Here is a 27,340-nt window from a genome sequence, read left to right on the forward strand (position 1 = left end):
GTTCAAGATATCTAGATTCCATCAAGCCCTAACCATCAATAGGTCATTCCCTGTGACTTTGTTAGGTCAACCTCTCAATGTTAGCACTCTCCAATGTTATATTCATCATCTGACGTAGGCTATCACTCGAGTGAATCGATCATGGTTTTCTTTCATTTCCAGCTTCAGCTTGCTTGTAGATTCACTATGTATATATTCACGTGTAGCTACGATGAAGCCTGTAAATTCCCCCAATTTTCCTGTAGCTGATCTCTACCTTCCTACCTTACCATTCCTCCTGTTCACAGAAAGTCTACACACTTCTTACAACTTGGGAAGAGGCATCCGGATCATCGGTTAATCTCGGCTGTAACAGCATCTATGGCTGTCACGGTCAAGTAGATCGAAAACTGCCAGTTTAGGGACTACTTGAGCAGTCTCCTGGGGAGTCTGCAAAATGCTATCAAGATCGGCTCAGTTGGAAGACGTTTCTGAACGTCTAGGTCAGCGCCCGTTTCTTTGACTGTTGTCTGGATATGATATAGCTGACTGGTGTGGAGGTTCCATTAGAGACGTACGATTATGGGATGAACCAAGTTCAAGAGTTGAACGCCGTAGTTCAGGTTCGAATAAACACGGAAAGGTGATCCTACATACAGGAATGATACTGGGCAAGCCTTTTGCAAACACCGCGTTCCGGTTGAAAATCCCCTCACGTTGATCGTCGCTTCGGTTTCTGCCATACAATTTTGGGATGAAAGGTGCTCTACGGAACGAGGCCTATATTCGCGTCAAAATCAACGCGGTTCTGTTGACTACTTTGTTCACCGTCAAAAATGACACTACCGAAAAATATCTACGCCCAGACATGGGTCACTCTAAGATCCATTTTCAGCTCGAGACACCGCTGAAACTCCTATACCGTGGTTTAGATGGCGACTCAGTTGTCGTATTGGGGGCCGCAGACTATAGCCTGTGGCATGGAAAAGCGTTCGACTTCCAAGCGACAAATCTCCATATTGTGGAGGCAAAAGCAATCAAGAATCTAGGACTCTAGCGAAGCTTCACGTAACGATAGAGCAATTTGGGGCATGAATACTGCCAGCAAAAAGTGAGAGTTTCTACGTTTGAACCCCAATGTGACCGTAAGAGGATAGTCCTGCTGAAAGCTACTGGGCTAACAAATACAATATACGTTGCGCAACTTCACGATCAGACAAAGGCATACGATCCTGCCGTGCAGGATAGGAGGCCCCTTGCTCCGGCCGTCTCGGTTCAAAGAGGAAATACTACCGTTGTAGGCGGCGGACAGCGCGCAGTCGGCGCGTGGTGTCACTGTTGCCTGCAGTTCCTCGACGAGAACGCCTACGAGCCCGTGAGTTCACGCATTGATCATGATCCAGATAGTATTGCGCTGAATTTGGCTGGTGTTTACAGAGCCTGCTATCACCGGCCAGTCATCCGAGCGCAGCGATAAGGTGATATGGGGGGTAAATACGGACAGTGATACGTGGGAGTTTATCAGATTGAACCCTGATAGAACAGTAAGAGTATAACCTCTGTTGAATAAACTAACGCCGAAAACCAGCTGGCTGATGCCCTCAGCCGGCTGCCTCATAGGAAACCCCCTACCAGCAGCCGTTCTACCCGTATCAACAAGGTTACCCAATGGCTGCATACCAGTTTCCCTACATATCATATCAAAACGGCGGCTACCAGCAGAGTGGCGCCTACCGTCAGAATGGCAACGCCAACGGCAACCAGGGCGCTCCGAAACAGCTTGCCATAGAAGCTGGCAAGCCCGCCAACGCCAATTTCGGCCGCTCAGCGAATCAACGTAGCCTCAAGGGAAACAACGTTGGCTTCACTTCCAAGCCTAATCCCGGTGCGTACCTGCCACGCCAGTCGTGGAATAGGACCCAAAGCAAACCCCCTTTCGGGCGCGCTTACGGCGCCGAAGGAAACCCGAGGGAGAAACTCCGAATGACGCGTACCAAGCTGATCAGGTCGATGACGCCGACCAGCAGGCCCAGGAGACCCGCCTCTAAGGATCCCTTTGGAAGACAGCCCGATCAACCGGCGGAAGTTGCTGATGACGAATAGGGGCTTGAGAAAGTCCGCGACAAGAGGATCGTCAAGAGAGGACGCTCATCTACCGGGTACGTCGAATATTTGGTCCGCTGGCTGGGTTACGGCGCGGAATATGATCAATGGATCCGTGCAGAGGAGATATCGGCAGACGAACTGGTCGACGAATACGAACAGAGTGTCAAATAATCGGTGATATCGAGCCTTTCCTTGTGTTCTAGTTTCCTTGTGTTGATTCACTTATCCCGATCGAAACTCGATTCCCAACCTTCCTCTATCTGACCTCGTCATCTCCTCTCATTTGCCATCACCTCGCGCCCGTCCTCCGGCTCGTCTATCTGATTTCTTGTTATTCTCCTCGGCCCCATCCTCCTTACCGAGACCGTTTCCCCTGCTCGAAAGCCGGAAGCGGTACTCACGATCTTACGGGTGGATTTATGATTTATTTATTTTAAATTTTTTTTTTTTTTTACCTTACATGTTATTTCTCCTTTCCCTAGCGCGGCCGACTTAAATTCCTTGGAATCCGCGAGTCCCTTGGTGTCACTGTCCTTCGATATCCGATTCCAAGAACGTCAGACCGGATGTTCTGGACTATCGCCTGACGCGACGATCGGCCCGCCATACCGATACGTACTGGCCGTTGCATGTTCTTTCTCCTTCTTCATGATGTCGGAGATAAAACGGTCAGGGTGGTCCCCCATGGAGGCGCTGAGGTGGAGGAAGGGGGGCCTCCTATGGACCGGACGCCGAAGTTTGGCTACGTGGGAGCTCCCACTTAACTGCGTGATCGAGGGAGCGGATAGCGCAGTCCAGGAACACGACAGGATCTGCCAGGAAAGCCGGAGGCAGATCTGGTACTCTGTCGGCAGCGGCTTAATGCAATAGACAAGCTAATATCTATAGTATAAACATCGAACCTATTCAATGGCCCTGATATATGCCCAAACGGCGATTCTATCGCCAGCAGTTTCACGGTCTTCCCTGCTGTCTAGAAAGAGGTCTTTTGATGAAGTAGATAGCTAGACGGTCATTCGGTATTCTTTGGATTGTGCTCTTTTGCATTTAGTTTAGTTGATAGTTTTATTTTCTCTTTTCCTTTTTCAGCAACCTTTACTTTTACACTTTTGTTCATTATGTCAGTATGATATAAGTAACGATGGCGCTCTCACTGCATGAATGATAGATATCAACTCACGCCTTCCTGCTCGTCCTTCTCCCCAAACACATCCTACACTAGTACTCCTGGGTTATCCTGTCTTTATGGAGTAGAAGTGCTCCGACGCAAGGAGTTTAAAGACGAGAACAGTCACCATCATGTCGAGTCGGTTAGGCAGATGTGGGAGAATATCTGCTGGAAGATAAGCCCAGAAGATCTCAAATATGATAGACGTACAGTTCATATTGGAGATGACAGAGATAAGACTATTATACATCAAATATGACATGATAATTCTGCCAAAAGGCGCGACAGACCAGAATAAAGCAACATCGCACATGCTGCGTCATGGATGTTAATATAAAATATGCCTGTCTTTCCATGGAACTGGTGGAAATCAATGTACTAAACGATTCCAATTCGAAGCCACAAGGTGGGGGCATATTTTAACCCATCTGTTTCATTTACTCTCAAAGCCAGCTCCTCGTGGCTTGTTGGCTAATAAGACGAAGAACGCCCCCTCTTTCTCCACATTTTCTCTCGTTCTGCCTTGAACTTTTCCTGGTCACGACGAATGCCGACAAACTCAAAATAGTCCGGCGCGGAGGGGGGCAACGGCTTTCTGCCAAACACGAGTTTCTTCGGGATTTTGATCTTCAAGTAATCGCGACTGAGGAACTGAAAAATACCAGCTTCTTCTCCGTTAGGAAGTTTCAATCGGTGTTCTTCCAAGCTGCCTTTTGTGGGAGGGCGACGCAATGCTCCAAACTCGGGGCCAGTGTCTGAATCAATATACACATGTCCGTGCAGGTCGTACTTCTTCACACCTGGTGGAGGGTCCCCGCCACAGTGATCTCCATCCTCACTCAGATAATAAAATTGGACATACTTTGCTCTCCCAAAGTTATAATCCCATTCGAAGTTCAGATACTCGGCGCAGAAGATGTCAAAGAATCTGGAATCTTTATCAAGAACTCCGGTTTCACCTTCTTCTCCGGCCTTCAGTGCATCGTACACCGCCTGGACCTCCTGTGCCTTTTTCTCCTCATGCGTTTGATCCGCCAACTTCTTCTTTTTCTCACGCTCTAGGTATTCCTTCCGCAGCTCGCGTTCCTCCCTCAAGTGGTAGAAGATGCTGGCCTCGGAGCCCTGGTAAGTTTCTCCTTCCGAGTAAAGTTCACAGTAGCATTCAACATCGCTTTCACACTCGCATTCATGGTCTGGGGAGAGTTTGCGCTTTTTTATCGTCATGTCAATATCGGAGATGTCCTCGTCGAATACGCTGTCTTCCATGTCGTACGGGCTAGTGTCGGGCTTTAACAGACGCATCACGCGATAATACCAATCCGGGAATCGGTCTTCTATTTTTGTGTCTTCTTTTTCCTTCATTTTGAGTGTGGTATTTCGCAATGAACTGTTTCTTTGAGTCCCGTTGTTTTTTGTTTGTTGATCGAGCGGTGAGACGCGTCGGTTTACCTAAGCCGGTATGCCGCTGTCTCGTGACTGCGGATCTATATTGAAGTGGTAAAGCTCAGAGGGATGGTGGAGTTCGATCGGTCCGAGCTGTACGAGGCCTAGGCCATAAGGAGAATGCAAATGAATGAAGTAATACTCTATCTAAAACATAGCCTAGAGTACAGAGATACTTGAGTGCTTGGGTGTTGAAGAGGATCGTGGCCTCTGCAAAATATGAGCCTCGGACGGATTAACGTTGTTCCCGACCTCCGAGCTATTTATATCTCATCATATATGATCGATCAGATTGCCTGTTTTACTTGTTTTTCTTCTACATTCCGCCGAATTCTCTCTTGGGGGGTAGGTTTCCTTCTTTTTGGTGATTTGGACCTCCATGTCTCTAGGCAGCGAAAAGATGGTTAAGGAAGACTCTTAAATCTTCGATAAATATCTCGGACACCTCGAAGTCGAACCCTTCCCGTACAAAACGCTGTTAACATCCTCAAACCGTTGCACATCACGAATACTGTGGACGATTTCTATGCCTGGGGTAGGCTGCCGAAGTGGTCAAGAACGATTAAAAAAGATTGAATGGATTGAATTGCTTGATCAACTAACTAGGGGTCAGGATAGGCCCTTTTATCATTGATTCACGTGATCTTCATGGCCGATATCAAGGAATCTTCCGCTTAGTACTAGCGAAGGTTTGACGGATTGCCTGAAGCATCTAGATCTTCTACAAATACTAAACCAGTCTCAACAAAACAATTCCCCCAATAGACACAGAGACAAGATTCAAATTACCTATCTGCCCGAACCAGCGCCCGATACGGGTTGTTCGGATCCTGCTCCTCCTCTTCCACCGACGGAATCGTCTTCCTCACCCGGCAAGGAGCACCAATCGCTACCGAATACGGAGGAATATCCTTCGTCACAATCGAGCCAGCTCCGATTGTCGATCCCTTTCCGATCCGCACACCAGGGAGAATCACTACATTCCCACCAATCCAGCAATCATCTTCAATGAACACCGGGTGGCCGAATTCCACAAATTTCAGACGCGAGAGAACGCTGGTGTCGTGGCCTGCGCCGAAGATGCCCACGTTCGTGCCGATTTGGACGCGGTCGCCGAGGACGACCAGGCTGGTGTCGAGGACCGTGAGGCTGTGGGGGGTTTGTTAGTCTGGTTTGATTGGATGGATGGAAGACTCTGTAGGAGTGGTTTGTATAGGAAAGACTCACCCCCAGTTAATAAAGCAGTTGCTACCAATGATCATGTTACATCCGTAATCGGGTCTAAAAGGAGGCTCGATGAAGCTGCCATCTCCGACTTTGCCAACGAGCTTTCGGAGCAATCCGAGTCGCTTGTCAAATACTTGGTCGTATGAGAAGGTCTTGGTGTCCAGGTTGTTGTAGTCGGCTGTTAGGCCGCGGCAGCGGTGGCGTGCCTCGAGAAGCTTCGGTGTGTTGGGGTTGTACCTGGATGTTGTCAATGTTTGCAAGGGTAAGTCTTCGGAGATCATGGTGTAATTGGACATACATCATGCCGGAAATCATGCAGTCATATTGATGGCAGTACGGTGCACCGTTTAGGCCGCGGGACAATTGGATGATTTCGGGACGTTTTTCGGTGGTAGCCATTTTGATGTGGAATTATTTACTGCGACAATAACCAATTCTGATATGTCAATTGGAATATGTTTGAAGGGAAGACGTGTGAGCCAGACACAGGAATATATTACAGAGAAGCCAGACTGTCTAACCCTGACGATGAGACATCATATACCGCGATATTGTTAGCCCTTGGGACGTTCGCCCCTACAACACATTCACCGCATGATTGACCCTGTCGTAAATGCTAAATTCTGGAAAACAGTCTTCCTTCTCGAGTATACAATGAATGTTTACTAGTCCCAAATAAGGCGATGATCCACTCTACAGGATTGTCCGACATTTCCCCGTATTGTCCCACTTGCCAATCGGGGCAAATTTAACAGCCCCGTTTCTGGGCGGATCGCACATGTTTTAGTGATGGATACACCGATTATGGGTTTGTTTGACTTAGGCTAGCTAGAGTGGAACAATTCGCTACTAGAGAGAGCGAGTCGTGTGACCAAAATTTACATAGATTTATTTATGTCTAACATGTTAAAAATGAGAGATATGGAAAGGAATAAGGAAATTTGCCAAAGAGTCGCTGAGAATGGAAAGGCTGGAAACCCCAAGAAACATAAAGAACGGAGTGGCAAGATTGGAACCATAAAATTCAAATCTAGAATCTTGCCTTGACACTGCCTCCCCGAACGCTCTTTAGCTCAATCTTGATCTGTAACGCCGCATGGGATCCTTGCTCCAGAGCACCGTCGATGGCAGCTCGCCACCCATGTGCCCAGTCTGCAGACGCAAAGAATATACGACCATGTGGCTTCTGTAGTTCGTCCTGGTACTTGGTCATGAACTGGGGTCGCCACCAAGCAGGCCCCCCTTGCGACCAGGGATCCGTGTTCCAGTTATGGAATATCTGCGAAGAAATCAGTCAACCGCGTAGCTGATTCATGGTGAAGATGAACAATACCATTCTCTTAACTTCCATCGGATGAAGCTGCTGAAAAGCATCGACGGCCTTCTCTGGGTCTCTTTCTGGGATAAATGTGGCTCGTTCATCCTTGCCGAAGCCCACGATATGTGCGTCACCGTTAGGAGTGACTCCATCTCCGTAGCCAAACATAAGCAGGTTGGAGAGCTTCATTCCGTTCCAAGATACTAGGCCGGTTCCATTCACGTCGGCGTGGATCTTGTTCATGAAGTTAACGTGCCCGACAGAGACCGCCTCCTGTCGGACACGAGAGAGGGGTGGATCAAACTGAATCGAGTGAAGCACATTGAGAGGGATGGTGCTGACTATGCGGCGGGTGCGGAATTCTCTACCGGAATGCGTCACAACACGGGGATGAGAGCCAGCGTGATCGATGATCGATTTGATGGGAGTCTGGAACGAATACTGTAGACCATTGTCCACACTCTCTTGGAACATCGCTTTGGCAAGGACGGACTGGCCCTCTCGAAGCTTGAACGTCGTCCAGATTGGCCCGAAATTAACAGAGGCATGTGTCATGAGCGCATGCGAGCGGATCATATCCCATAGACTCGAGTTCTCCATGGTTCCACCTGTGATGTGGAGAAGTAATCCGTTTAGGATCCCAGCTTCCTCTGCCGTTAGGAGGTGCTTGATCTCCTCGAATCTGTCGCGACAAGAGATTTTATCGTAGCGCTCGACCTCCTTTCGATCGACCAGGATGTTATCAAGTTGGGCATGCGGTAGGGGACAGATCGTTCGACAGTGCTGTCCGTCGATGTTGACAAACACGTCCCATGCTCGAGCAATGATCTCGCCGGCTTCCTCGTGTGTGAGCTTTCGAGGAGTTGCTCCTGATTACACGGTTAGTTCTCACGAGAAGGGCATTAATATTCTCAACGGGGAAACAAACCAGGAACATTGATCGTATAGTAATCATTCTCGTATTCTCTATGATGGGTTATAACGAGGTCGCGATCGAGTTTATATCGCGTCATTTCTTGGAACAGGTATCCCATATGGTGGGTCACCCAGGTTCCGCCCATTTCATAGAGACAACCTTTAGAGAGTCAGCTAGAAAAATTGACAATTGGGCAACCGGCTGTCCATGAAAATATGTGTAATATCTTGTTACCATTTGATTCCACAGTATATGTTCGTCCACCGACGCGGTCCCGAGCTTCCAACATGAGAACAGAGAGCCCTGCTATGTAGTTAGCCACTGATGTGTAATATCAAAGCGAGTTTGTCACTTACCATAATCTGTCAAGTCTCTTGCAGCCCTCAAGCCACTGTATCCAGCACCAATAACAATGGCATCGAAGATGTGACCTGCTGGCGCGGTGTACTTCTCTCGCGGCTCAACGACACCTCGGCAGTGGAGGTCACCTCTCTTAATTCCGGTCTCTTTTCGCCAGGTGTAACCGTCAGTGGTTGTCTTCATTGTGAGAGATTATTCGTCTGAATGCAGCGCTGAGCAGTGAAAACAAGATTGGGAACAATGATATGGATTCGAGACCCACTAGACTGTTATGTCTGACTGATGCCTATATACATAAGATCGTTTTATATAGGGGTGACAATGTTGAGACCTCCGCGCCAAGGCATTTTCTAACAGCTTGCAAGTCATATGAGTAGACTAGAGAGTACCCCGTAGAGAGTCGAGGGTAAGCATCGGCTATTACTCCCTACACAGTAAGAGGGTTCCATGGGACGCGGTGGATCTCAAACACTGAAAATGGGACTCCGTCGTCCAATTACTACAGCCACTAAGCCCGCCTTCCGCATTTGGGAAAAAAGAGAAAAGTGGGTATCCTGCATGTCTCGTCTTTCCGCGAGGTAATCACGAAGTTATGAGTTATTATCCCTTTGACACAAGCATTATTGGGGCAGCCCACTAGTAGCTCCATCGAATTCCCTACACCGGGACGGTCTCGGTAGAGAGAAAGTTGACACAGTCTACCGAAGAGAGGAGCGGAACCAGAGAACCACAGAAAGGTATGTGGAAACACGTCGGACAGAGGCTGGTAACGATATTTGACAACATGACCGTGTCGCATGCACTGACATATCAGAAATTCTGATAACAAAATCGCAGACATGCCAAGCCCGCCATTCTTCGACCTGCTAAATGCGCTGGACTCGCTGAACAGCAACGAAAAATATGCCACATTCAACATAATCAATACTCCGTATAAGAAGACTCCTGATGGTCTGTGCCAAATCGCGACGGATATTCTGATTCCGCGAACATTACGCGATGGCAATGTTTCTGGTCAGCGACCTGTGATTATTCGAATCCATGGAGGATTTCTAGTATGTCATTATCACTCTTGCGTCAAATTCATTTGTTGGATGGACTATAACTTTTTATCAGGTAACGGGGTCAAGTTTGTACGCTCCCTGGTTCAACACTTGGATCCTCGATTATGCGATTCAAAATGATGCAATCATTATCTCGCCCAACTATAGACTACTCCCGGAAGTGACAGGAAATCAGATACTGGAGGATATTCACGACCTCTGGAGCTGGATTCATGACGGCTCGGTCGACCAAGTGATGCAGGACGCTGGCCATCAGGGACTAGCCTTGAACCTCCAGTCAATCCTTCTAGTGGGAGAGAGTGCAGGTAAGCAACCACATTGATTCTATTAAAGTGAAATGAGTTGACATGAAGATGCCTAAAGGAGGATATCTTGCGACGCAGCTCGCAATATCATACCCATCCCAAATCCGGGCTTTGATCGCCGCGTATCCAATGCTTGACTTGGAATCGACATTCTACACTAAAGCCTTTTCAAAACCCATTGTGGGAGTCCCTAATATTGCAGAATCAGTTGTCGACAAGCACTTAGCCATGATCGCTGCGATGAGGCAAAACCGAGTCTCCTGCATCACCGCGGCAAATCCACCGAATCGGCTAGAACTTGCTTTTTCCATCATCCAAAATGGACGATTTCTAGAAGTATTCGGAACCAGGAGATACTTGTTTCCAATGTTACGAATTGAGGACGAACTTAAACGAGATCCGAGCTTTCGACTACCGCCAATATGTATTCTTCACGGGGAACAAGACTCTGCAGTGCCGGTGGAAGGATCGAGGACCTTTGCGCAGTTCGTACAAAAGACCATGCCAGGCAGCGAGTTAATTCTCCACACGCAGGACGGAGACCATGGGTTCGATGCACTGGCAACGTTGGATATGCCCTGGTTGAGGAATGGACTGGCGATGATTTCACGGGAGTGGCTAGGAACATGTAATTCACATCTTTAATTTCCAAATTGAGACCATTGGAAAATCAGAAAGGAGATCCCTGTGTTAGGTTTATGCAAGTGCAATGTGACAAGGCCAGCTGACGAGATCTCAACCTCGTATGTGTTGATGCTGGATAGGTTGATCTGGGAAGTTTAGAACACTCAACAGTAATTTGTGTAACAAAAAGTCTCCCACGCGCAGCAAAAATGACAAGCCAAGAACGTCCTGACCCAGAGAATTCCCTCAACTCGGGCCCCTGCAAAGGGATCCACTCGGTGGAGCGTTTCTTTGTTAGTAAATTCTTTAGCGCCACTTTCTCGGTTTCCCCATTAGGAGATAATCTCAACTCTGTTGGCGAGTAATTTTGGTCCCTCATCGTTCTTGATGAGAAAGCAGAAACTATGGCTAACCATCGCAATCAGTGACATAATGCGGGGTCAGTAAATTGTCGGCGCGAAAAAAAGAAGTCAAATAGGCCCTTCTTCGCACGACTGTGTGCATCTTGCAATTGCATCTCATATCCATAACTACTATTCTCTTCCAAACATTCAATTGAAATTACAACTTTAGCACAATGTCTCAGGACTTCTCCGGCGTTTCTCTCAAAGGCAAGACTGCCATTGTCACCGGATCTTCTAAGTATGACTCTATACTTCCCCTCGTGCAACCCCGCGGCGCGATAGCTGACCCGTGTACAAAGAGGTCTCGGTGCGGGCCTTGCAATCCTCCTAGCCAAGCGAGGCGCCAATGTCGTCGTCAATTACGTGTCGGAAGGCAGCGCGAAGCGCGCGCAAGAGGTGACTGATAAAATCAACAATGAGATCGGCACGAGAGCTGTCCTTGTTCGAGCCGACGTTAGCAAACCGGAGGGTATCCAGCCGCTAGTTGACGCTGCTTTGACGATCAGCACGACCGGAAAGATTGAAATCTTGATTCACAAGTCAGTATTTCCAATCCTGGATTTCGCTCGAACCGTATGAAAAGATGTTAATGTATAATGTGACTCCGCAGCGCCGCCCAAGGTCTCGAAGCCAATCTCCTTGACACGACACCCGAGTTCTACGACACCCACTTCGACTGCAACGTCAAAGGCCCCATCTTCCTGACCAAGGCTGTTATCCCACATATTGCGAAGGGTGGACGTATTGTGTTCATTTCATCCGCCGGCGCCCGTCTCGGAGTCGCGGGTCAGACTGTCTACGCGGCTACTAAGGCAGCTAACGAGGCGCTGGTCCGCGTGTGGGCGAAGGAGCTCGGCCAGTCCCATGGAATCACTGTGAACTGCGTGAATCCGGGACCGATTGCTACCGGTGAGTTCACTTCTATCGAAGCCATTCTTTGTAAGATTTGGAAAAGGGAAGCTGACCACAAACTACAGATCAATGGTTCCAGAGCGATGAGCAGTTTTTGAAGGACATGCAGCCCTTGATTGAGTCGACCCCTGCCGCTGCGAGAGTGGGAGAGGTCGACGATATCGCACCTCTGGTGGCATTCCTGTGCAGCGATGACGCGAAGTGGACTACCGGGTCTTGTTTGTCCGCTAATGGTGGACTGTACAACTAAATCCAGACTGTATCCTATGTTCATGGTGATGAGCTATGGCGGAAGTTGAAACGATATAGCGATTCAGAATGCAAATTTATCTTCCACTTTATCTTGTGTGACTATGCTGCAGTAGACGAGATTTATGTAGGTCTTCAAATGGGTCTGATCAAGTCATTTTCTATGTGGACAAAAAGTGACGTAGCATGAACGGTACAAACGTATGGATAAAGGTTTGTTACTTCATGAGTATATGCACAGAAGGTCGTTTTAATGCTATGCGGTTGAAAGAGAGCGCGGGACTTCGAAAGTTTAGCGTGTTGGAAAACGATAGACAGTCGCATTTGACCCCACTAACAATGACTATGAACTCTCTATAGTAGATCCTCATAAACTGCCACCATAATTACTCAAAAACCGCGCCCTCTGCCGCAATCTCCGCCCGCATGCCTTTCACATTGATCTCCTTAACAAGAACCGTACACCAAGTCGGCGTATGTCCGGGAAACATTCCTTGAAATACGTCTTGCATGATCTTCTCGTCTTCTGCGTGGACTAAGTAGCTTGTGAATCGATAACTCTGCGTCAGGCCCTGCGCAGCACCGGCGTGTTTCAGCGCCGCATCCAGGCACTTGAAGATGGCTTCGAATTCGGCCTCGGGTGTCTCCGAGACTAGTTTACCGGTCGCAAGATCGAGACCAATATGGCCGCTCGTGTAAATAAGACAGGTTGATTGCGAGACGGGGATTTTGGCTGTTGTTGCGTAGAGAGGTTTGAGGCAGTCGCCTACTGGACCGGGGAGGTTTTGGTATGTGATGGAGGACATTCTTGATTGCGATGTGGAATGTAGGGGAAATGGCTTGGCTTGAGATTGCGAGGTAAAGCCTAGGCGCCATAGAAAGGATCTTTCTCTTATCACCCCGGATTTTAACTCCCCACTACGAGAGGGGAAGACCAGTTCTCCAGTGATCTCACCCTTCCAAGAGTCAAGACTGTAGGCTGGAGATGTAGATCTCTTGGCAGTGAAATCTCACTTACCACATCGGGTAAATAAGCCAGCGGCCCACTTTCCTGGCCTCGAACAACCCTGTCCAAACGCCCATGCCTTGCATTAGACAAAGAAACATATATATCCATGTTAAGAAACCGTGTTCATCCCCTTCCTTATTTAGGCCCGGTCCCTACGACACTTTCCAGAGGTAGTAAGGCGAACCCCCTCACGCCAGACATGAATCCTACTACCCAAACCAGAAGGAAACCGAATTCTCTCGCATTTGCCCGGACCGATTGCCACACCTGCGCCGCTAGCGGGGCTCAATGCGATAGGCAGCGCCCCCAATGCACAGTCTGTCTGACCCAGGGCCAGAAATGCGGGGGTTTCGCCACTCCTTTGTCCTGGGATGAAAGACGGACTTACCGAGGCGAATCCAGCGAACAAGGGTCATGTGTCGGACCGGCTACTGGCACTGCGGAGGAAGGTAACGCAGGGCCAAGAGGTGCGCGAGCTACGAGGGCGAGACAGTCTAGACCTTTTCGATTCGTGCTTGGGGGAAAGAGAGAACGGAAGCGACGACGGGTGGTAGACCAGGTGCCGAACGATGCGTATTTGCAGAATTTTGACACAGCGAGGACCGACACCCCGATAGGAGAAGAAGTAACTAATGATACCGGGCTAGAGTCCACTGGTGACATGACCGCATTGGAAACCCCGGGGAGATTGTTCGATTTCACGGGGTTTGTTCCCGGGGCAGGAAATCCTGGGCTGTCCGTGGTGCAACAAGATTATCTACAAGCCTTATTTCAGGCAGAGGCCCCGACGACTGACTTGAACGGCATGAAAATAATGGAGCGTCCGGATGACACCACGGGTGGTTCCATTTTGGAAGACCTTTTCGAAGACGGCCTACAATTCTTGAACGCAGACATTGCGCCCACAGAAGGTGTGGTATCTACATTTCGGGCACCAATTGGGGACCCGACTGCAGGAACACTAGGAGCTGGACAAGTTGGTAACCAGCACGACGCGTTATTGCAATTGTGTAAGTGCCCAAGATAATCTATGGACTGGTCAGCTCTGACATGATGGTGTTGTCTAGATGACAAAGAATTCTGCATTCTACCCCTGACATCCGATACCGCCTTGAACCCCTTTCGCTATCGCAAGCCTCTGCCCCAGGGGTCACGACTCTTATTCCATGCCATCCTCGCCCTCTGCTGTCGCCATCTGAGCCAGATCACTGGGGCTTGGTCATCGGAAGAAAGGGAGCATCGAAGCCAAGCCATGAAACTATTGGAGTATACTCTTCGAAATGGTCAACTAACGAGGGAGAGACTGACATTGCTGGATCCGATTTTGGTTCTTTTTACTCTTGATGTAAGTTGACGCGTGAGAAATACTTATCTTGTCAATGCTAATTGGGACTACCTACGGACAGTGTACGATCTCTGCCTCCGGACAATGGACCACGCACCTGACTCGTGTCTTATCAATCCTTGAGAGTTGCGGCGGAGTATCAGCTCTGAATAATCAGCGGATTAGGGCTCAAATTTCCATGGTCGTGTGGTATGTCATAACTTCTATTACAGTCAGAAGTACTTTTATGCATGTCAGAGACAATCAACGCTAATGTCGAGACCAACACAGGTGGGACGCAACGCTAGCTCTAGTATCCCGGCAAGGCACCGTCTTCCCAGAAGCCTACTTGGAGCGTCTCAAGCAAGCCGAAAAGCAAGATAAATGGTCTTTCTTCGACCTAACTGGGTGTCCCAGCGAAATAGTCGATCACATATTTCACCTAGCACAACTCGCACAGCAAAGCGAGATTGCGTCCACCATGACATGGCTGACTTTCGACCTAGCACCAATCATGCAGATTGAAGAGCAACTCAAAAACGGAACGCCGTTCTCGTCTCCAAATTCCATTCCGACGTCAGCGCCCGCGAGCTCTACAGATAAAACCAACGCAAACACAGCTACAGGACCGAGTAATACACAGACTGAGAGAAACGAAAGAAACACACCTGAGGAATCCGAAGAATTTATGCACGCGCAGGAAGACCGACACCATTGCATCGAGGCTTGGCGACACGCCTTGCTACTATATATTGAGCGCATATTTAAATGGGACCGCTCGCCCGATAGTCGACCTTCCGCAATACCATGTCTGCTTCGAATAACTCTGGACCACGTAAGATGCTGTCGACGAACATCACAAACTCAAAAACAATTGCTGCTACCCATTTTCCTGGCCGGTAGCGAAACAAATGACGATGAAATGCGGGAAGTAGTTAGGGAATATTGTCAGTGGTGGGGTGAGAGGAGCAGATATAATATGTTTCATTCAGTTCCTACGCTCCTAGAAGATGTTTGGGGAGGGAATAAATGGTGGGGAGCAGTGGTGGACGAGAAGACAAGGGCTGCGGGAAATGGGGCGAAAGTGCAATATTTGTTCGGGTAGGTTCCAATGATAAAGGGTTATGTGAATACTGTCGAACAAGATGTTCATAAGGATATATCCGATTGAAGAGCCATTTTACTATTATGGATTTCGGTAGGGCCTAAGCTAAATCTGCATTGCAAAGTCTACATATAGAGCTACCGCGGAGCTGTCCTTTTTCATAAGGCGCGCCGTATACATAGAATCGAGCTCTTCTCTGACTATCCCCCTGAATCGTTGCGGGGTTCTAGCTGCTACGCGCCCTCTTCACATAGGATAGGACGCCGTCCAACCCGATCACTGTACTCATCCATTATCAGTAGTCAATATGCTTTCAGGGCCATAATCCAACCCTGCTAGGGCGCTTCATCGGAATACCCTGACCCTGAGGCGGGATCCAATCCCTCTGACTCGATAAGACAGGAGTTCAATACTGCTCGTCTACGTAGGCATTGGATTCCCGTCAAGACCTTGATCTCAGCGGGTGAATAACCCATGCTACCTCAAAGGAGTGGTCATTGAACGCGACATTACTATATCGGTGCGAAAAACTAGCTATTCGCTATTGAAGCGATTTTTCTTCAGGCAGACGAGTAGAAACACAGGTGAAGGATTCATAAGATCATCAAAGAACAGACGTCGAGGTAGGGCTGGAGCGTGCTCGTGACTGGCCACGTGGTATCGCTTCCATCGAGAATAAAATCAGCAATAACTACATAGAGTTGCTTGCATTCAAAGCCTCCCAATCAATATTTGGTCCTTGGAACTTCCTCCTTCTCTCAATCCACAGTAGCATAATCAATGTAAAGATTCCCACGATAACCACGGCATTACTAATCAAATCAACATTAGCGTAGTTCCTCGTCAGGAATCACCAGAAAATAGTTCAAATAAACAAACAAGAGCAGTCAAGAGAGACTCACTAATTCATACTTCCCACCGTCGTGGGCTGCGTCGAAGGGAAGCAAAATATAACTCCGCTGATGATCAACCATACGACGGAGAAAGCATTCACAGCGTACCCGAGCACAGGGCCGAGATTGAACGGTCTTTTGGCCAGCCTATGACGGCCGCAAGTCAAAAGAATCCCTTGAGGAACGGTGTATGTGATATTGAGCATTAGAATCGCAGCGTTGACAATGGAATTGAACGCAGCTGTCGAGGCGATGTACAACAAGCCATAGATGGCACAGAACCCGGCAGCTAGAAGGGTCGTGCGGACTGGAATTTTGCGAACGGGATCGATATGTTTCCAGTAGTTGGAGAAGGGCAGCCCGTTCTGTTGTTTTCAATTATTGTTTGATTCACGTTTTTGATTGTGAAGGGGCCTATTTACATCTCGGGAGAATGCCCACGCTATTCGACTGGACGTAATCCATTGGCTTGGAACACAGGCTAGAAAAGGTTAGTAGGTGTTAAATCGGTTGATTGGACATAAAGCTTCTTACAATAGTAAAGTAGTGTCAAATAAGATTGCATGAAGGTTGCAACCGCTTTACTTCCAGTTGCCTGATAGAAGACCTCCAGACTGGGTAGAAACGCTTTCTGAACGGCCTCCATATCTCGAATCACAGTCACCATGACTATGACCCACGGCACTGCAGTCAGGATTCCAATGACGACAGTCATGTTTCTGAATGGTGGACACGAGTAGTCAGTCAGACTGATTGGCGCTACGGGAGAAAAAGAAAACTCACATCACCTGAGGCAGCTTCTTTCCTGGTCGAGGCATCTCTTCAGCGATGTGGGTACATGCACTAATTCCGACGAAGCAGTACTCTCCAAGTCCGATACTCAACAACCAAGCAGGTCCAGGGCTCCATCCACTAGATCCGCGATACTCGGTGATGTTAGAAGCACGGTAGTGACCGCGTCCCATGACCAGTGATATGATAGTAACAATGAAAAACCCAATGAATGACAGACCCATCGCTGTTTTTGTAAGCCGGTCGATCTTTCTTTGAGGAATGGTAAAGATAGGAATTACTAATCGAAATCGGTTAGTTAGATGCGGTGGTGGTCGGTGAGAATGGAATACGAACAAGTCAAAATAATGACTAGGACATAGCAGAGATACACCTGCCATTGTGTCCCAGCGAAGTCAGGGTGCCAGAACTTGGCAATTCCGAAAGCTGATATGGCCGTGAAAATAGTTCCTGAGGCGGTGTTCACCCACCAGGCTACGATGTTCAGAATTCCAACAATGTAGCCGGCGAAATTCTGAGTTCGCTTAGGGGCAACAATGTAGGTAAAATGATATTCTCCCTGCAATGAACGATGAGCATGCTAACTTGAGCCAGGAATTCATGTAAAACTTACACCAGAAGATGGGAAGGCGGAAACCAATTCAGCAAGCCCCAAAAGAACAATCCACTGCACGACTGCAGCCACCATCAGCCCAAACACAGCGGTCTGTCCGCCACCATAAGCAAGCACCATTCCAAAGGAACATGCATAAGTAAGCCAACTATTGACGATACTGTAGCAAAACCCCTGTCAATGTCATTTCTTCGAGGGCTAATGCGGGGGTCATCACGGACCTGTAAGCTAGACCAATGGCACCAACCCATGAGAAAGATCGGTCGAGCTCAGCGACATGGCCCTGGGCTTGGAGAACTGCATCATCGATATCTTCCACATGTTTCCCCAGCTCGAAGGATTTCTGATCTCCCGCATCCAGATCCCATGAGCCCATCTTGCTAAAGGTAAATGACCAAATTGGCAGAAAAAATATGGGGGAAAAAATGGATAAACAGGTTTTGAGAGGGAAGGCGTAACAAGGCGAGATAGAGGTTGTAGGGATGACAGGAGACGGGCGTGTCACAATAACCCTGATATATACATCCGCATTTGTCGTATCCAAACAAGGACACCCTGGATGGAGTACAAAACAACGGATCAACGTGACCCGATCATTCTCGCCTCCTAACTCCCTCGGGCAGACGGATGCGCCATTTTACCAACTCTAGAATTCAAGGCCACCTTGAGCAAACTTACTCCTTGTAGCCATTGAGGAAATTCCTCAAAAGGTGCATAATGAGTAAAGCCGCCAATCAAAGACGCCACTCCAATCGGATAGCGGACCCGACAAGAGCTAGAATCCCGGCGAAGAAAGGAGTGCGGGGAAGCCGACAAACTTCCTTTGTTTGGCTATGTTGAAGACTTGGTTGGCTGGGCTACCGACCACTGTTCCTCGTATTTTGGACCATGACGATACTCACCTGCTAGACCAGGGTAACGGAGAAACTTGGGAACCCTGGCATAATCTTATCAGGCAGGTTTGGCTGCGTTATCTTTTTACTAACTTCCCCTCCCTCGATCGCTTACACGGAGCGTTGAATGGTGGATTCCTGGTGAATATGTCACTCGAGCAGATAGGGGCACTCTACATTGCCACTTTGTGCACCTCCCAAATGCGGGAGTTTATGTGAATAATTTGAAGTATCAAATCTAGCAATGCAAAGAGGGGATTTACCCAATCTAGGGTGGCAAGGGTGTTAGAGAAACTGCTTCCAATGCGAGCGCTCGACGCAGGTTGTATCTAGAACTGGAAGGAAATCATGCGAGCAATAGCCTCTTTATATTTCTCAAAGCATAGTTCATGATGTGGCATGGTGTGTTCTATGACTGCTATCTTCAGCCTGAAATCACCTTGAAGCCGGTAGTTATTATCCAGATGCCCCGTTAGGGGGGGGTTTACTCAAAATCGTCGATTGTACTGTAAACATGGCGAATGTTTTCGATTCAATGAACCGTTCAGTATTGTTTCAAAGAGAATGTTCAAATTATGTGTGATATTTACAATCTAGCCCGTCTGCCTAGCGCATCAGCCGCCAGCTTTACGGCATCTTGGGCGCATCCGTACGAAGATTGATATCCCGCTCCACCAGCACCGTAGTTATGAACCACCCAGGTATCACCTATCTTCTCTCTCTCAATCCTTGTTCCTCCAGATCGGACAGGCCGCAGGCCCACTGCGTGCCGAATAATGTCAAATTTCTCTATACCTTCTCCACCAGTAAGTTGAGGGCACATTTCAACCGCCCTTTTCATAATCCTCACGGCCAAATTAGGATCGACTAGAGGATCCCAGTCACCCAGCTGGTACGACCCTCCGAGGATTGTTCCGCCACCAGCAGCACGAGTCATCACATAACATGCCTCTGTGTCACCGTCATCGGTCCCTGAGACATCGATCATTTTGCCCGCGTCATTGCGTACCACTACAATCTGTCCTCGCGCAGGGACAACAGTTTTGTCTTCCACTCCACCCAGCTTCGAAGCCATTAAGCCGGTGCAATTCACCACTAGATCAACCTTCGCGGGGATTATTGACGGAGCTGTCGCGTCTAAGATATGATCTAGCACAGCACGTTTGAACTGAACCCCGTTCTTGAGACACTGCGATACTAGCCATGGAAGATAAATGGCAGTATTAATACACACGGATGTGAAACTTGTCGCGGAATCGAAACCTGGTCGGAGGTCTTCTTTTGGCAGTAAACGAAACTGTCCAACCAGTTAGCCACAAACAGGATCATGGTTCATCGATTGTAACATACACCTGGTACGACGTCCTTGAACCAAGGGCTCGGTGAAAGAAGCTCCGCGAACCAGTTTGCAGTTGCAGAACCCTGGTCTTTCGCGCGGCTGTGGATCTGACATTCTACTCATAACACCAGTCAGCCATGCATCCTTGGAATATCGCTTCAAATGAATTACCCTGAAAATGAACGCCCGCATCTGGGTGGTTCCTAGCGAGATCCTCAAGAGCAATCCACGTTTGTCTGTCCCATTCAGATGCACGAGTTCCTCGGATAGATACTCTGTGTATTGTCAGTCGTCGGTATCAATCAATTATTTTGCGAGAAGTGAGGATGGAAATACATACGGCATATAGTTTGCACCAGCCCAGGGCGACGCATATTCAATGTCATAGTCACCAGGCATATGCTTGGCAATCACCACAATCTTGTATCCTGGAATGCGGGATAGAAGCAGCGCTGTAGTTAGGCCGGCAACACCCGCGCTGTACCGGGTCAGTAATGAAACAGGATATTCCTGGCTAGGACGATGTTTAACGTACCCTATGACCACAATATTCTTATCGGCCATTCTGTTGATCTTTACTCGAAGGTGATATAATACAAATGCGTTAGGGAACTTTCACACCGTCTATCACCACTTCTCTCTCGTGGTTTTATACCTTGCGTCGGGTTGCTAAATCCAAGTGCCGATAGGGGCCAAGGAATAAATCGTCTAATACGGTACCCAGTGTTCCTGGTGAGACCATCTAGTTCGAGGACTATCGGAACTATCAATCAGCGAACACGACTGGGAAAGAGGTGCCGTTGTTATGGTCCTAATAGGAAGGCAAATCTAGGCAATGACGGCACGTGGAGGCGAATGCAACTAAATTTCATGCAGCATCACCCAGTTGCCACATTTGGGTAACTTATGCTAGCCTAATGTTAAACTTTCATTATTATTATTCTTCTTCGAATTACCGTCGTTGCTTATTCTTGTGTCGCCACGAAATCCTGGTTTCCTATTTGGGAATTCCCCGATGAGGTTAAATTGAGCGCGACCCTAACAAGTCCCCATCGCCAAGAACATCAAGCTACGCAAGACAGAAAGACACTACGTACATGTTGATCTCCCAGTTATACTTAAAGTCCATATATCTATCATCCTAGACATCAGATCAATGACTCCAAATTCCTGATTTGCTTCATCCTCCAACTCCCAAGCTACTGCCTCAATCTATACCACAAAATGGCCACCATGCAAAGTGTATTCGCCGGCTACAATGCCAGGCAGTCCGTCCTCCAGGCCAGTTCCAATCCATATGCTAAGGGAATCGCGTGGATCGAAGGCGAATACGTTCCTCTCGCCGACGCACGCATCCCCCTTCTCGATGAAGGCTTCATGCACAGCGATTTAACATACGATGTCCCCTCCGTCTGGGATGGGCGCTTCTTCCGCCTCGACGACCATCTTACCCGACTAGAAGTCAGCTGTGGAAAATTGCGCTTGAAGGTACCGCTTCCGCGCGAAGAACTGAAGCGCATTCTCGTCGAGATGGTCGCCAAGAGCGGTATCCGCGATGCGTTTGTGGAGTTAATCGTCACGCGTGGTCTCAAGGGCGTTAGAGGAACCGATCCGAAAGACATTGTCAACCGATTGTACATGTTTGTGCAACCCTACGTATGGGTTATGGAGCCGGAGATCCAGTCCGTTGGTGGGGGCGCGGTCATTGCTCGCACTGTGCGCCGAGTTCCTCCTAGTGCGATCGACCCGACCGTGAAGAACCTCCAATGGGGAGATCTTGTGCGCGGGCTTTTTGAGGCCGCTGATCGAGGTGCCACGTACCCGTTCTTGACGGATGGAGATGTCAACTTGACCGAAGGCTCGGGATTTAACGTTTTTCTGGTCAAGAACGGGGTCTTGTATACTCCAGACCGTGGCGTGCTGCAAGGAATCACCCGCAAGAGTGTGATTGATGTAGCGCGCGCTTCTAGGTACGAGGTTCGTGTTGAGACGGTCCCTGTGGAGCTGGCATACCAGGCAGATGAGATCTTCATGTCAACCACCGCTGGAGGAATCATGCCGATCACTTCGCTGGATGGTAAGCCTGTTAAAGGGGGGTCAGTGGGACCAATTACCAAGGCGATTTGGGATGGATACTGGAAGATCCATTATGATGACAACTTCGGCTTCCAGATCAACTATGATGGGGCACAGAGGAATGGGCTTGGTTCAACTGGCAAGCTGTAAATATTTCGAATTTTATATGATGAATTGACCACGCTCATGTTGATAATGAGACAATAATGACTGTTCCATAAGTTAAGAAGCATTAGTATCGCAAGTCTCGTAAGTATTTAACGGAGTATTATAGCATTTATCAAAAAATGTATGACCATGCGCGTAATTTATTTCCGTCCTTCTTTTTCCTACACTTAAGACGGGCTGTCTAGACGGACTTGCTAGTAACCTACAAGATAGTCTAACCTGATATAAAATCAACACTACTAGTGACATGTGCTTTGTTGTTATTTCTCTCACTGGTCCCACTGAGGAAGTGACAAAGTTCTCAGTTGGAGCTGGGTCTTCCATTTAATAAAGTTTTCATGATGATAGTTTGTGACTCATAAACGATGCAAGACTATAGATCCATATCCTGCGCAGGCGCCAAAAACTTCTGATTACCGTTTTACTTACTTAGGATCCTAGTCTAGGTAGGCAGACCTTTTCGAGAATGAAATCTACCCAGAGCACTCTACTCTGCAAGCAAGGAGGTCAATATTAGTTATACTCAAGATGGTTAAGAGGACAAATGAATCCCATTCTGCACCAGCAAGCCTATCACAGATATTATCAGCGATTTATACGTATAAGGCAATATTGAGTAGTTAAGACTGAATTGTTTTTCGACTAAAATTACCTTTAAACCGCCCCATAATTCTTCCCCTTATAAAAGAGAAACCCCAGCCTGCAAGACAATTAGTAGTCACCAAGACGTTTAATTATTATTCTCCTACTTTGGTTAACGAGTTCTTTATGGTTCTACTCCGTATTCAACAGTGGGAATAGGCAGGAGTGTGGAGAATCCACGATAACACCAATTTCGGTTGCCTATTGAGGAAATCCCTCGGTGCCATTCTTGCGACCGCTGCTGAATTCTCGTTCCCCACTCCCACTTCTGGGTCGCCAGACCCAGTTAATCACGCACGGAGAATCAGCGCCAAGCTTTGCCAGGCAAAGCACATTAGGCCAGTTTGAGGTCACAAAGTGCTCTGCTCATGGTTTGGATCCAGAATATATTCGTGTCTCTAATCCAATCTGCTACGCTCCAATCAAACATTACCCTAGCGAGCACTCGCATTGCGACTATTCAATCATTATGGCTACTCCGATTCCCTCAGATACAACTCTTGCGATGCAAAAAGTCTTAGATCAAGCTACCTCGAGCTCATCCCCCAGCATCCCCGGACTTGTTTATTGTTCAATTAACCGAGATGGTGATATGCTATTTCAATATGCATCCGGTCGCAGAGGACTAGATGTAGCCCAATCAATGTCCCTAGACACCGTATTCTGGATGGCATCTTGCACAAAGCTCATTACCAGCATCGCCTGTATGCAGATGGTCGAACAGAGCAAGCTAGACCTCGATAATGTGGAACAAATCGAGTCCCTAGCTCCTGAGCTGAAGGCCGTCCAGGTGCTGGAACGTGATTCCGATGGCGGGTTTCGTTTAGTACCCAAAGAAAGAGGAATCACGTTGCGAATGCTTTTGAATCATACCTGTAGGTGCTCCATTCCTCCCCAACCTCAATTACTTATCCCCCGGAATGAAGGATAGAAAGACTCATTTGATATAGCCGGCTTTGGTTACGCATTCGAAGACCTGAACCTGAATGACTGGTCTCACCCAGTCGGCTTAGATGACTTTTCTGGCAATGAGGCAGACGTGCTCCATCGACCGCTTGTCAACCAGCCAGGAACTAAGTTCCAGTACGGAGTCGGCATGGACTGGGCTGGGGTTCTCGTGGAGCGCGTTACGGGAATGTCGCTGGAAGAGTATTTCCAGCGGTTCATCCTACGACCGATAGGGATTCAATCTATCACATTTTTCCCTTCGCCAAAAATGGTCGCCGATCTCGCATATATGCACCAAAGAGCACAAGATGGCTCATTGAGTGTTACTGATCACCTCTATAGATATCCCCTTCTGGCACGAAAACCGGAAGATCAGGGAAAAGGCTTCTGCATGGGCGGTGCAGGGTGCTTTGGAAAACCAGTTGAACTCTGTCGTAGGTTCCCCCGTCCAGGATATTGCGCTCATAAAATCAACCTGATAACTGATCCACGTTGTATAGAGCTTATAACGGTCTTATTGAACGATGGAACACATCCTAAAACTGGGGTTCGACTTCTCAAACCAGAAACAGTAACAGGTAAACAGAATCCCATCCGCTCATCTACTAACAAGGCCCTCTTTTCTGACTGAACAAAGAAATGTTTACGGACCAAATTCCTGACAAACCACGATACTGCAACGAGTATACACCATCCGCCAAACCGCTCCTTGCCAATCCGTGTCCTCTGGTCCCTTGTGCAGATGACCTGACGGAGGGTTGGGGACTGTCATTTTCGCTAAGCCACCAGAAAAGCGGCACTGGTAGAGCTGCAGGAGCAGGCTCCTGGGAAGGTCTCGCCAATCTGTTCTGGTTTGCTGACTGTCAGAATGGGGTTGGTGCGATCATTGCCTCACAGATTCTTCCTTATGGCGGTAAGTTAATGCTCATTCAATATAACAGGGGGGATATTTGCTAAGGCTGTACAAATAGACCTGAAAGTTCTTGACACCATGGAAACTGTCGAGAAAGTGATGTACCAAGATCTGTTGCACGATTCATAAAATTGGGACAGTGACAACTAGTTGGGGTAGCACTCTACTAAATCTAAGAAATACCGAACATGATTGGACTCGACTTTTTGAGCTTGACCACAAATTGACAGTGAGCATGAAGTAAACGCTAATTTAGATAGTAAGTTGAACAGTCCCCAAACCTCGTTCGACCACTGGGTCCGAGGATTCAGTTCCGGGATTCCCGCATCCTATATGTCGCTCTATCGGGGGATGTGGCTGTCAGCAGCCCGAAGGATCCGTCCCAAGAGTCCGTATTCACAATTAATAATCCTCGCGCCATAACCTAACATCCTGACAAATTGCTGCCATCCTCTCAAATGAATTAGTAAACAGCAGATAAGCGTCACCCTTGTGCTGCATAAATACTCGCTCCCGACTCTTGTTGACCATGTCCTAACAAACATCACCATCATCGCACTCACTTTGTCCATTCAATAAAATCATCGCGCGCTAAAAGTCCATCATGTCTCCCACTCAGAAAGCGATCGTTGTCACGGAACTCAACAAGCCTGTCACTTTGATAAAAGACAGGCCAGTTCCCGAACCAGGCGTGAGCCAGGTGCAAGTGAAAGTGGCAGTTGCCGGCATCAACCCTCACGACCAAAAGGGCCGTGACTGGGGTCTTCTCACTGAAGGGGATCTCCCCTCCATCCTCACCCACGACGTCGTTGGTAAGGTCACCAAACTAGGCTTCGGTGTCGCTGAGCTTGCGGTCGGCGATCGTGTCGTGTATCAACCGACATTCTTGCCGGGTTCGACGCAGAATGGCCTGCAAGAATACGCCATTGCGGATATAGGATCTATTGCGAAGATTCCGGATTCGATCACGGACGACGAAGCTGCTACGTTGCCGACGAATGTTATTGCGCCGTTGGTGGCTCTGTTCAAGACGCTGAATATCCCTGCGCCGTGGACCAGTGAGGCTAAGGAGTTCGACTACAACAATACGGCAATCCTAATCGTCGGAGGAGGCTCTAACTGCGGTAAATTCGGCGTGCAGCTGGCCAAGCTCGCAAACATTGGGCGGATTGTGGTTGTCGGTGGCGACGAGACCAAGTTGAAGTTCTTTGGAGCTACTCATGTCATCGACCGCCATGCTGGAGAGGAGACGATCGTTGCCAAAATCCGCGATATAGTCGGCGATGATCTAGTGTACGCTTACGATGCTATCAATCCTCCGGAGGGCCTGTTCTTGGCGCTGAATGCCCTCTCGAACACCAAGAGAGGTGCTCTAGCTCGTCTCTTGCCCCGTGATCCAGTCGATGAGTCGAGGGTTTTGGGAAAGAAGGCAGGGTTCGATATACGTGATGTGTTTGGCAGCTCTCATGGGCATCCTGAGCTTGCGGCTGGGTTTTGGTCACGGCTCTCCGGCTACCTTGAGGCTGGTCAGATCAAGCCACTTGACTATGTGGTTAAAGATGGATTGTTGGCCGAGAATGTCAATGAGGTTCTTGATGCCTACAGGGATGGAAAACGGGTTACCAAGACTCACATTCATTTATCAGTATCATGTGTGTAAGTCTAAGTGCCCTCTGGGTCTCTGATATTCACTTTTTAAACGAGTAGCTGAGCTCCAGCTCCAGAGGTTCTTAGAAATGGACGAATATCTAAGTGGATTTCATCATACTCGAATATCAGCTCCTAACGGAGTCCTTCCTCGATCACTGATGGTTATCAAGCTCACCCAGGACGAAACAAAGTAAATTCAGCGAGAAGGTAAAGTTTTCAAGCAATCCATCTGAATCGTAAGCCAGCCTATGCTTCCTGAAGTGGAGAAATGTTTGCTATCTCTAATTACTGGCGGGTCAAACCGCATGAAAATATACATTCCCGCCGACACCCTCTTCCACCCCAGACAACCCAGCTCTGGCCCTTTTACACGTTTTTCCTAACCTTGAAGGAAGGAATAGCATATTTCAGACGGTCACAAAGTATTAGAACGACGAGGAAGAACAATAAAACCATACGCAGAACAGCGCGACGAACGAAAACGCGAATCGTGGATGTATTTCGAGACAACAGAGACCGAAACAAAGCGTTGAGTGTATACGAAAAGTGGTTGGGATCTACGAATTTGATGACGTCTGCGGGAAAGGGCGAGAATAGGCCCCTCGTCAACTACACCAACCCTAGCTCTATTTACACTATCGATTATGCCGACATTGGAAACATTACCGTTCTGTTGTACTCCCGAGTTCAATAGAACGAGGCTACAGCAAGGACTCCATGTGTAGATGGAAATCCCTCGGAGTACAGCCAAATAGGTTCCGTGGCAGTGTGTTAGTTGAAGCAAACTGTTGACTCTCTCCTCAGTTAGTCAGTCCTCTAGGATAGCTAACTATCCCCGGCTCAGAGAAATGGAGGGGTAAGGTGATTACGAAACTAGATGAGTCAAATTCCAATTCCTCG

The 27,340-nt window shown here is 48.2% G+C and overlaps 13 protein-coding genes across 13 annotated transcripts; 7 read left to right on the top strand and 6 right to left on the bottom strand.

Annotated features, from left to right (window-relative positions):
• Positions 1-733: 733 nt before the first annotated feature.
• KD926_003365 (uncharacterized protein) lies at positions 734-2,082 on the top strand (the record flags this gene model as incomplete). Its single annotated transcript, XM_053097496.1, has 4 exons — positions 734-928; positions 1,196-1,354; positions 1,419-1,523; positions 1,600-2,082. 4 exons carry the CDS (start codon positions 734-736, stop codon positions 2,080-2,082), a joined length of 942 nt encoding a protein of 313 aa, XP_052958576.1.
• Positions 2,083-3,724: 1,642 nt separating this feature from the next.
• Positions 3,725-4,615, bottom strand: KD926_003366 (uncharacterized protein; the record flags this gene model as incomplete). Its single annotated transcript, XM_053097498.1, has 1 exon — positions 3,725-4,615. The coding sequence occupies one exon, from the start codon at positions 4,613-4,615 to the stop codon at positions 3,725-3,727; it is 891 nt and encodes a 296-aa protein (XP_052958577.1).
• An 866-nt stretch (positions 4,616-5,481) lies between these two features.
• Positions 5,482-6,322, bottom strand: KD926_003367 (sugar O-acetyltransferase; the record flags this gene model as incomplete). The annotated part of the gene is made up of 3 exons (XM_053097499.1): positions 5,482-5,845; positions 5,924-6,160; positions 6,222-6,322. 3 exons carry the CDS (start codon positions 6,320-6,322, stop codon positions 5,482-5,484), a joined length of 702 nt encoding a protein of 233 aa, XP_052958578.1.
• Positions 6,323-6,953: 631 nt separating this feature from the next.
• KD926_003368 (flavin monoamine oxidase family protein) lies at positions 6,954-8,700 on the bottom strand (the record flags this gene model as incomplete). Its single annotated transcript, XM_053097500.1, has 5 exons — positions 6,954-7,202; positions 7,257-8,110; positions 8,170-8,316; positions 8,392-8,460; positions 8,514-8,700. The coding sequence occupies 5 exons, from the start codon at positions 8,698-8,700 to the stop codon at positions 6,954-6,956; spliced, it is 1,506 nt and encodes a 501-aa protein (XP_052958579.1).
• Positions 8,701-9,356: 656 nt separating this feature from the next.
• KD926_003369 (alpha/beta hydrolase) lies at positions 9,357-10,531 on the top strand (the record flags this gene model as incomplete). Its single annotated transcript, XM_053097501.1, has 3 exons — positions 9,357-9,572; positions 9,634-9,886; positions 9,945-10,531. 3 exons carry the CDS (start codon positions 9,357-9,359, stop codon positions 10,529-10,531), a joined length of 1,056 nt encoding a protein of 351 aa, XP_052958580.1.
• Positions 10,532-11,087: 556 nt separating this feature from the next.
• Positions 11,088-12,076, top strand: KD926_003370 (SDR family NAD(P)-dependent oxidoreductase; the record flags this gene model as incomplete). Its single annotated transcript, XM_053097502.1, has 4 exons — positions 11,088-11,152; positions 11,214-11,453; positions 11,525-11,823; positions 11,892-12,076. The coding sequence occupies 4 exons, from the start codon at positions 11,088-11,090 to the stop codon at positions 12,074-12,076; spliced, it is 789 nt and encodes a 262-aa protein (XP_052958581.1).
• Positions 12,077-12,461: 385 nt separating this feature from the next.
• Positions 12,462-12,881, bottom strand: KD926_003371 (RidA family protein; the record flags this gene model as incomplete). The annotated part of the gene is made up of 1 exon (XM_053097503.1): positions 12,462-12,881. The coding sequence occupies one exon, from the start codon at positions 12,879-12,881 to the stop codon at positions 12,462-12,464; it is 420 nt and encodes a 139-aa protein (XP_052958582.1).
• Positions 12,882-13,283: 402 nt separating this feature from the next.
• Positions 13,284-15,513, top strand: KD926_003372 (uncharacterized protein; the record flags this gene model as incomplete). Its single annotated transcript, XM_053097504.1, has 5 exons — positions 13,284-14,094; positions 14,152-14,429; positions 14,491-14,618; positions 14,700-15,217; positions 15,401-15,513. 5 exons carry the CDS (start codon positions 13,284-13,286, stop codon positions 15,511-15,513), a joined length of 1,848 nt encoding a protein of 615 aa, XP_052958583.1.
• A 691-nt stretch (positions 15,514-16,204) lies between these two features.
• KD926_003373 (amino acid transporter) lies at positions 16,205-18,187 on the bottom strand (the record flags this gene model as incomplete). The annotated part of the gene is made up of 8 exons (XM_053097505.1): positions 16,205-16,325; positions 16,416-16,771; positions 16,829-16,887; positions 16,941-17,125; positions 17,190-17,478; positions 17,535-17,757; positions 17,812-17,971; positions 18,033-18,187. The coding sequence occupies 8 exons, from the start codon at positions 18,185-18,187 to the stop codon at positions 16,205-16,207; spliced, it is 1,548 nt and encodes a 515-aa protein (XP_052958584.1).
• A 1,103-nt stretch (positions 18,188-19,290) lies between these two features.
• Positions 19,291-20,607, bottom strand: KD926_003374 (FAD-dependent oxidoreductase; the record flags this gene model as incomplete). The annotated part of the gene is made up of 5 exons (XM_053097506.1): positions 19,291-20,001; positions 20,055-20,158; positions 20,215-20,318; positions 20,384-20,521; positions 20,579-20,607. The coding sequence occupies 5 exons, from the start codon at positions 20,605-20,607 to the stop codon at positions 19,291-19,293; spliced, it is 1,086 nt and encodes a 361-aa protein (XP_052958585.1).
• Positions 20,608-21,267: 660 nt separating this feature from the next.
• On the top strand, positions 21,268-22,269 carry KD926_003375 (aminotransferase class IV; the record flags this gene model as incomplete). The annotated part of the gene is made up of 1 exon (XM_053097507.1): positions 21,268-22,269. The coding sequence occupies one exon, from the start codon at positions 21,268-21,270 to the stop codon at positions 22,267-22,269; it is 1,002 nt and encodes a 333-aa protein (XP_052958586.1).
• A 1,303-nt stretch (positions 22,270-23,572) lies between these two features.
• Positions 23,573-24,919, top strand: KD926_003376 (serine hydrolase domain-containing protein; the record flags this gene model as incomplete). The annotated part of the gene is made up of 5 exons (XM_053097509.1): positions 23,573-23,804; positions 23,880-24,311; positions 24,378-24,455; positions 24,515-24,790; positions 24,849-24,919. 5 exons carry the CDS (start codon positions 23,573-23,575, stop codon positions 24,917-24,919), a joined length of 1,089 nt encoding a protein of 362 aa, XP_052958587.1.
• Positions 24,920-25,394: 475 nt separating this feature from the next.
• Positions 25,395-26,450, top strand: KD926_003377 (zinc-binding alcohol dehydrogenase family protein; the record flags this gene model as incomplete). The annotated part of the gene is made up of 1 exon (XM_053097510.1): positions 25,395-26,450. The coding sequence occupies one exon, from the start codon at positions 25,395-25,397 to the stop codon at positions 26,448-26,450; it is 1,056 nt and encodes a 351-aa protein (XP_052958588.1).
• Between the last annotated feature and the right edge of the window lie 890 nt (positions 26,451-27,340).

Source organism: Aspergillus affinis (genome assembly GCF_023601865.1).
Source record: "Aspergillus affinis strain CMG 70 chromosome Unknown NODE_17_length_398122_cov_92_786867, whole genome shotgun sequence".
NCBI lineage: Eukaryota > Fungi > Ascomycota > Eurotiomycetes > Eurotiales > Aspergillaceae > Aspergillus > Aspergillus affinis.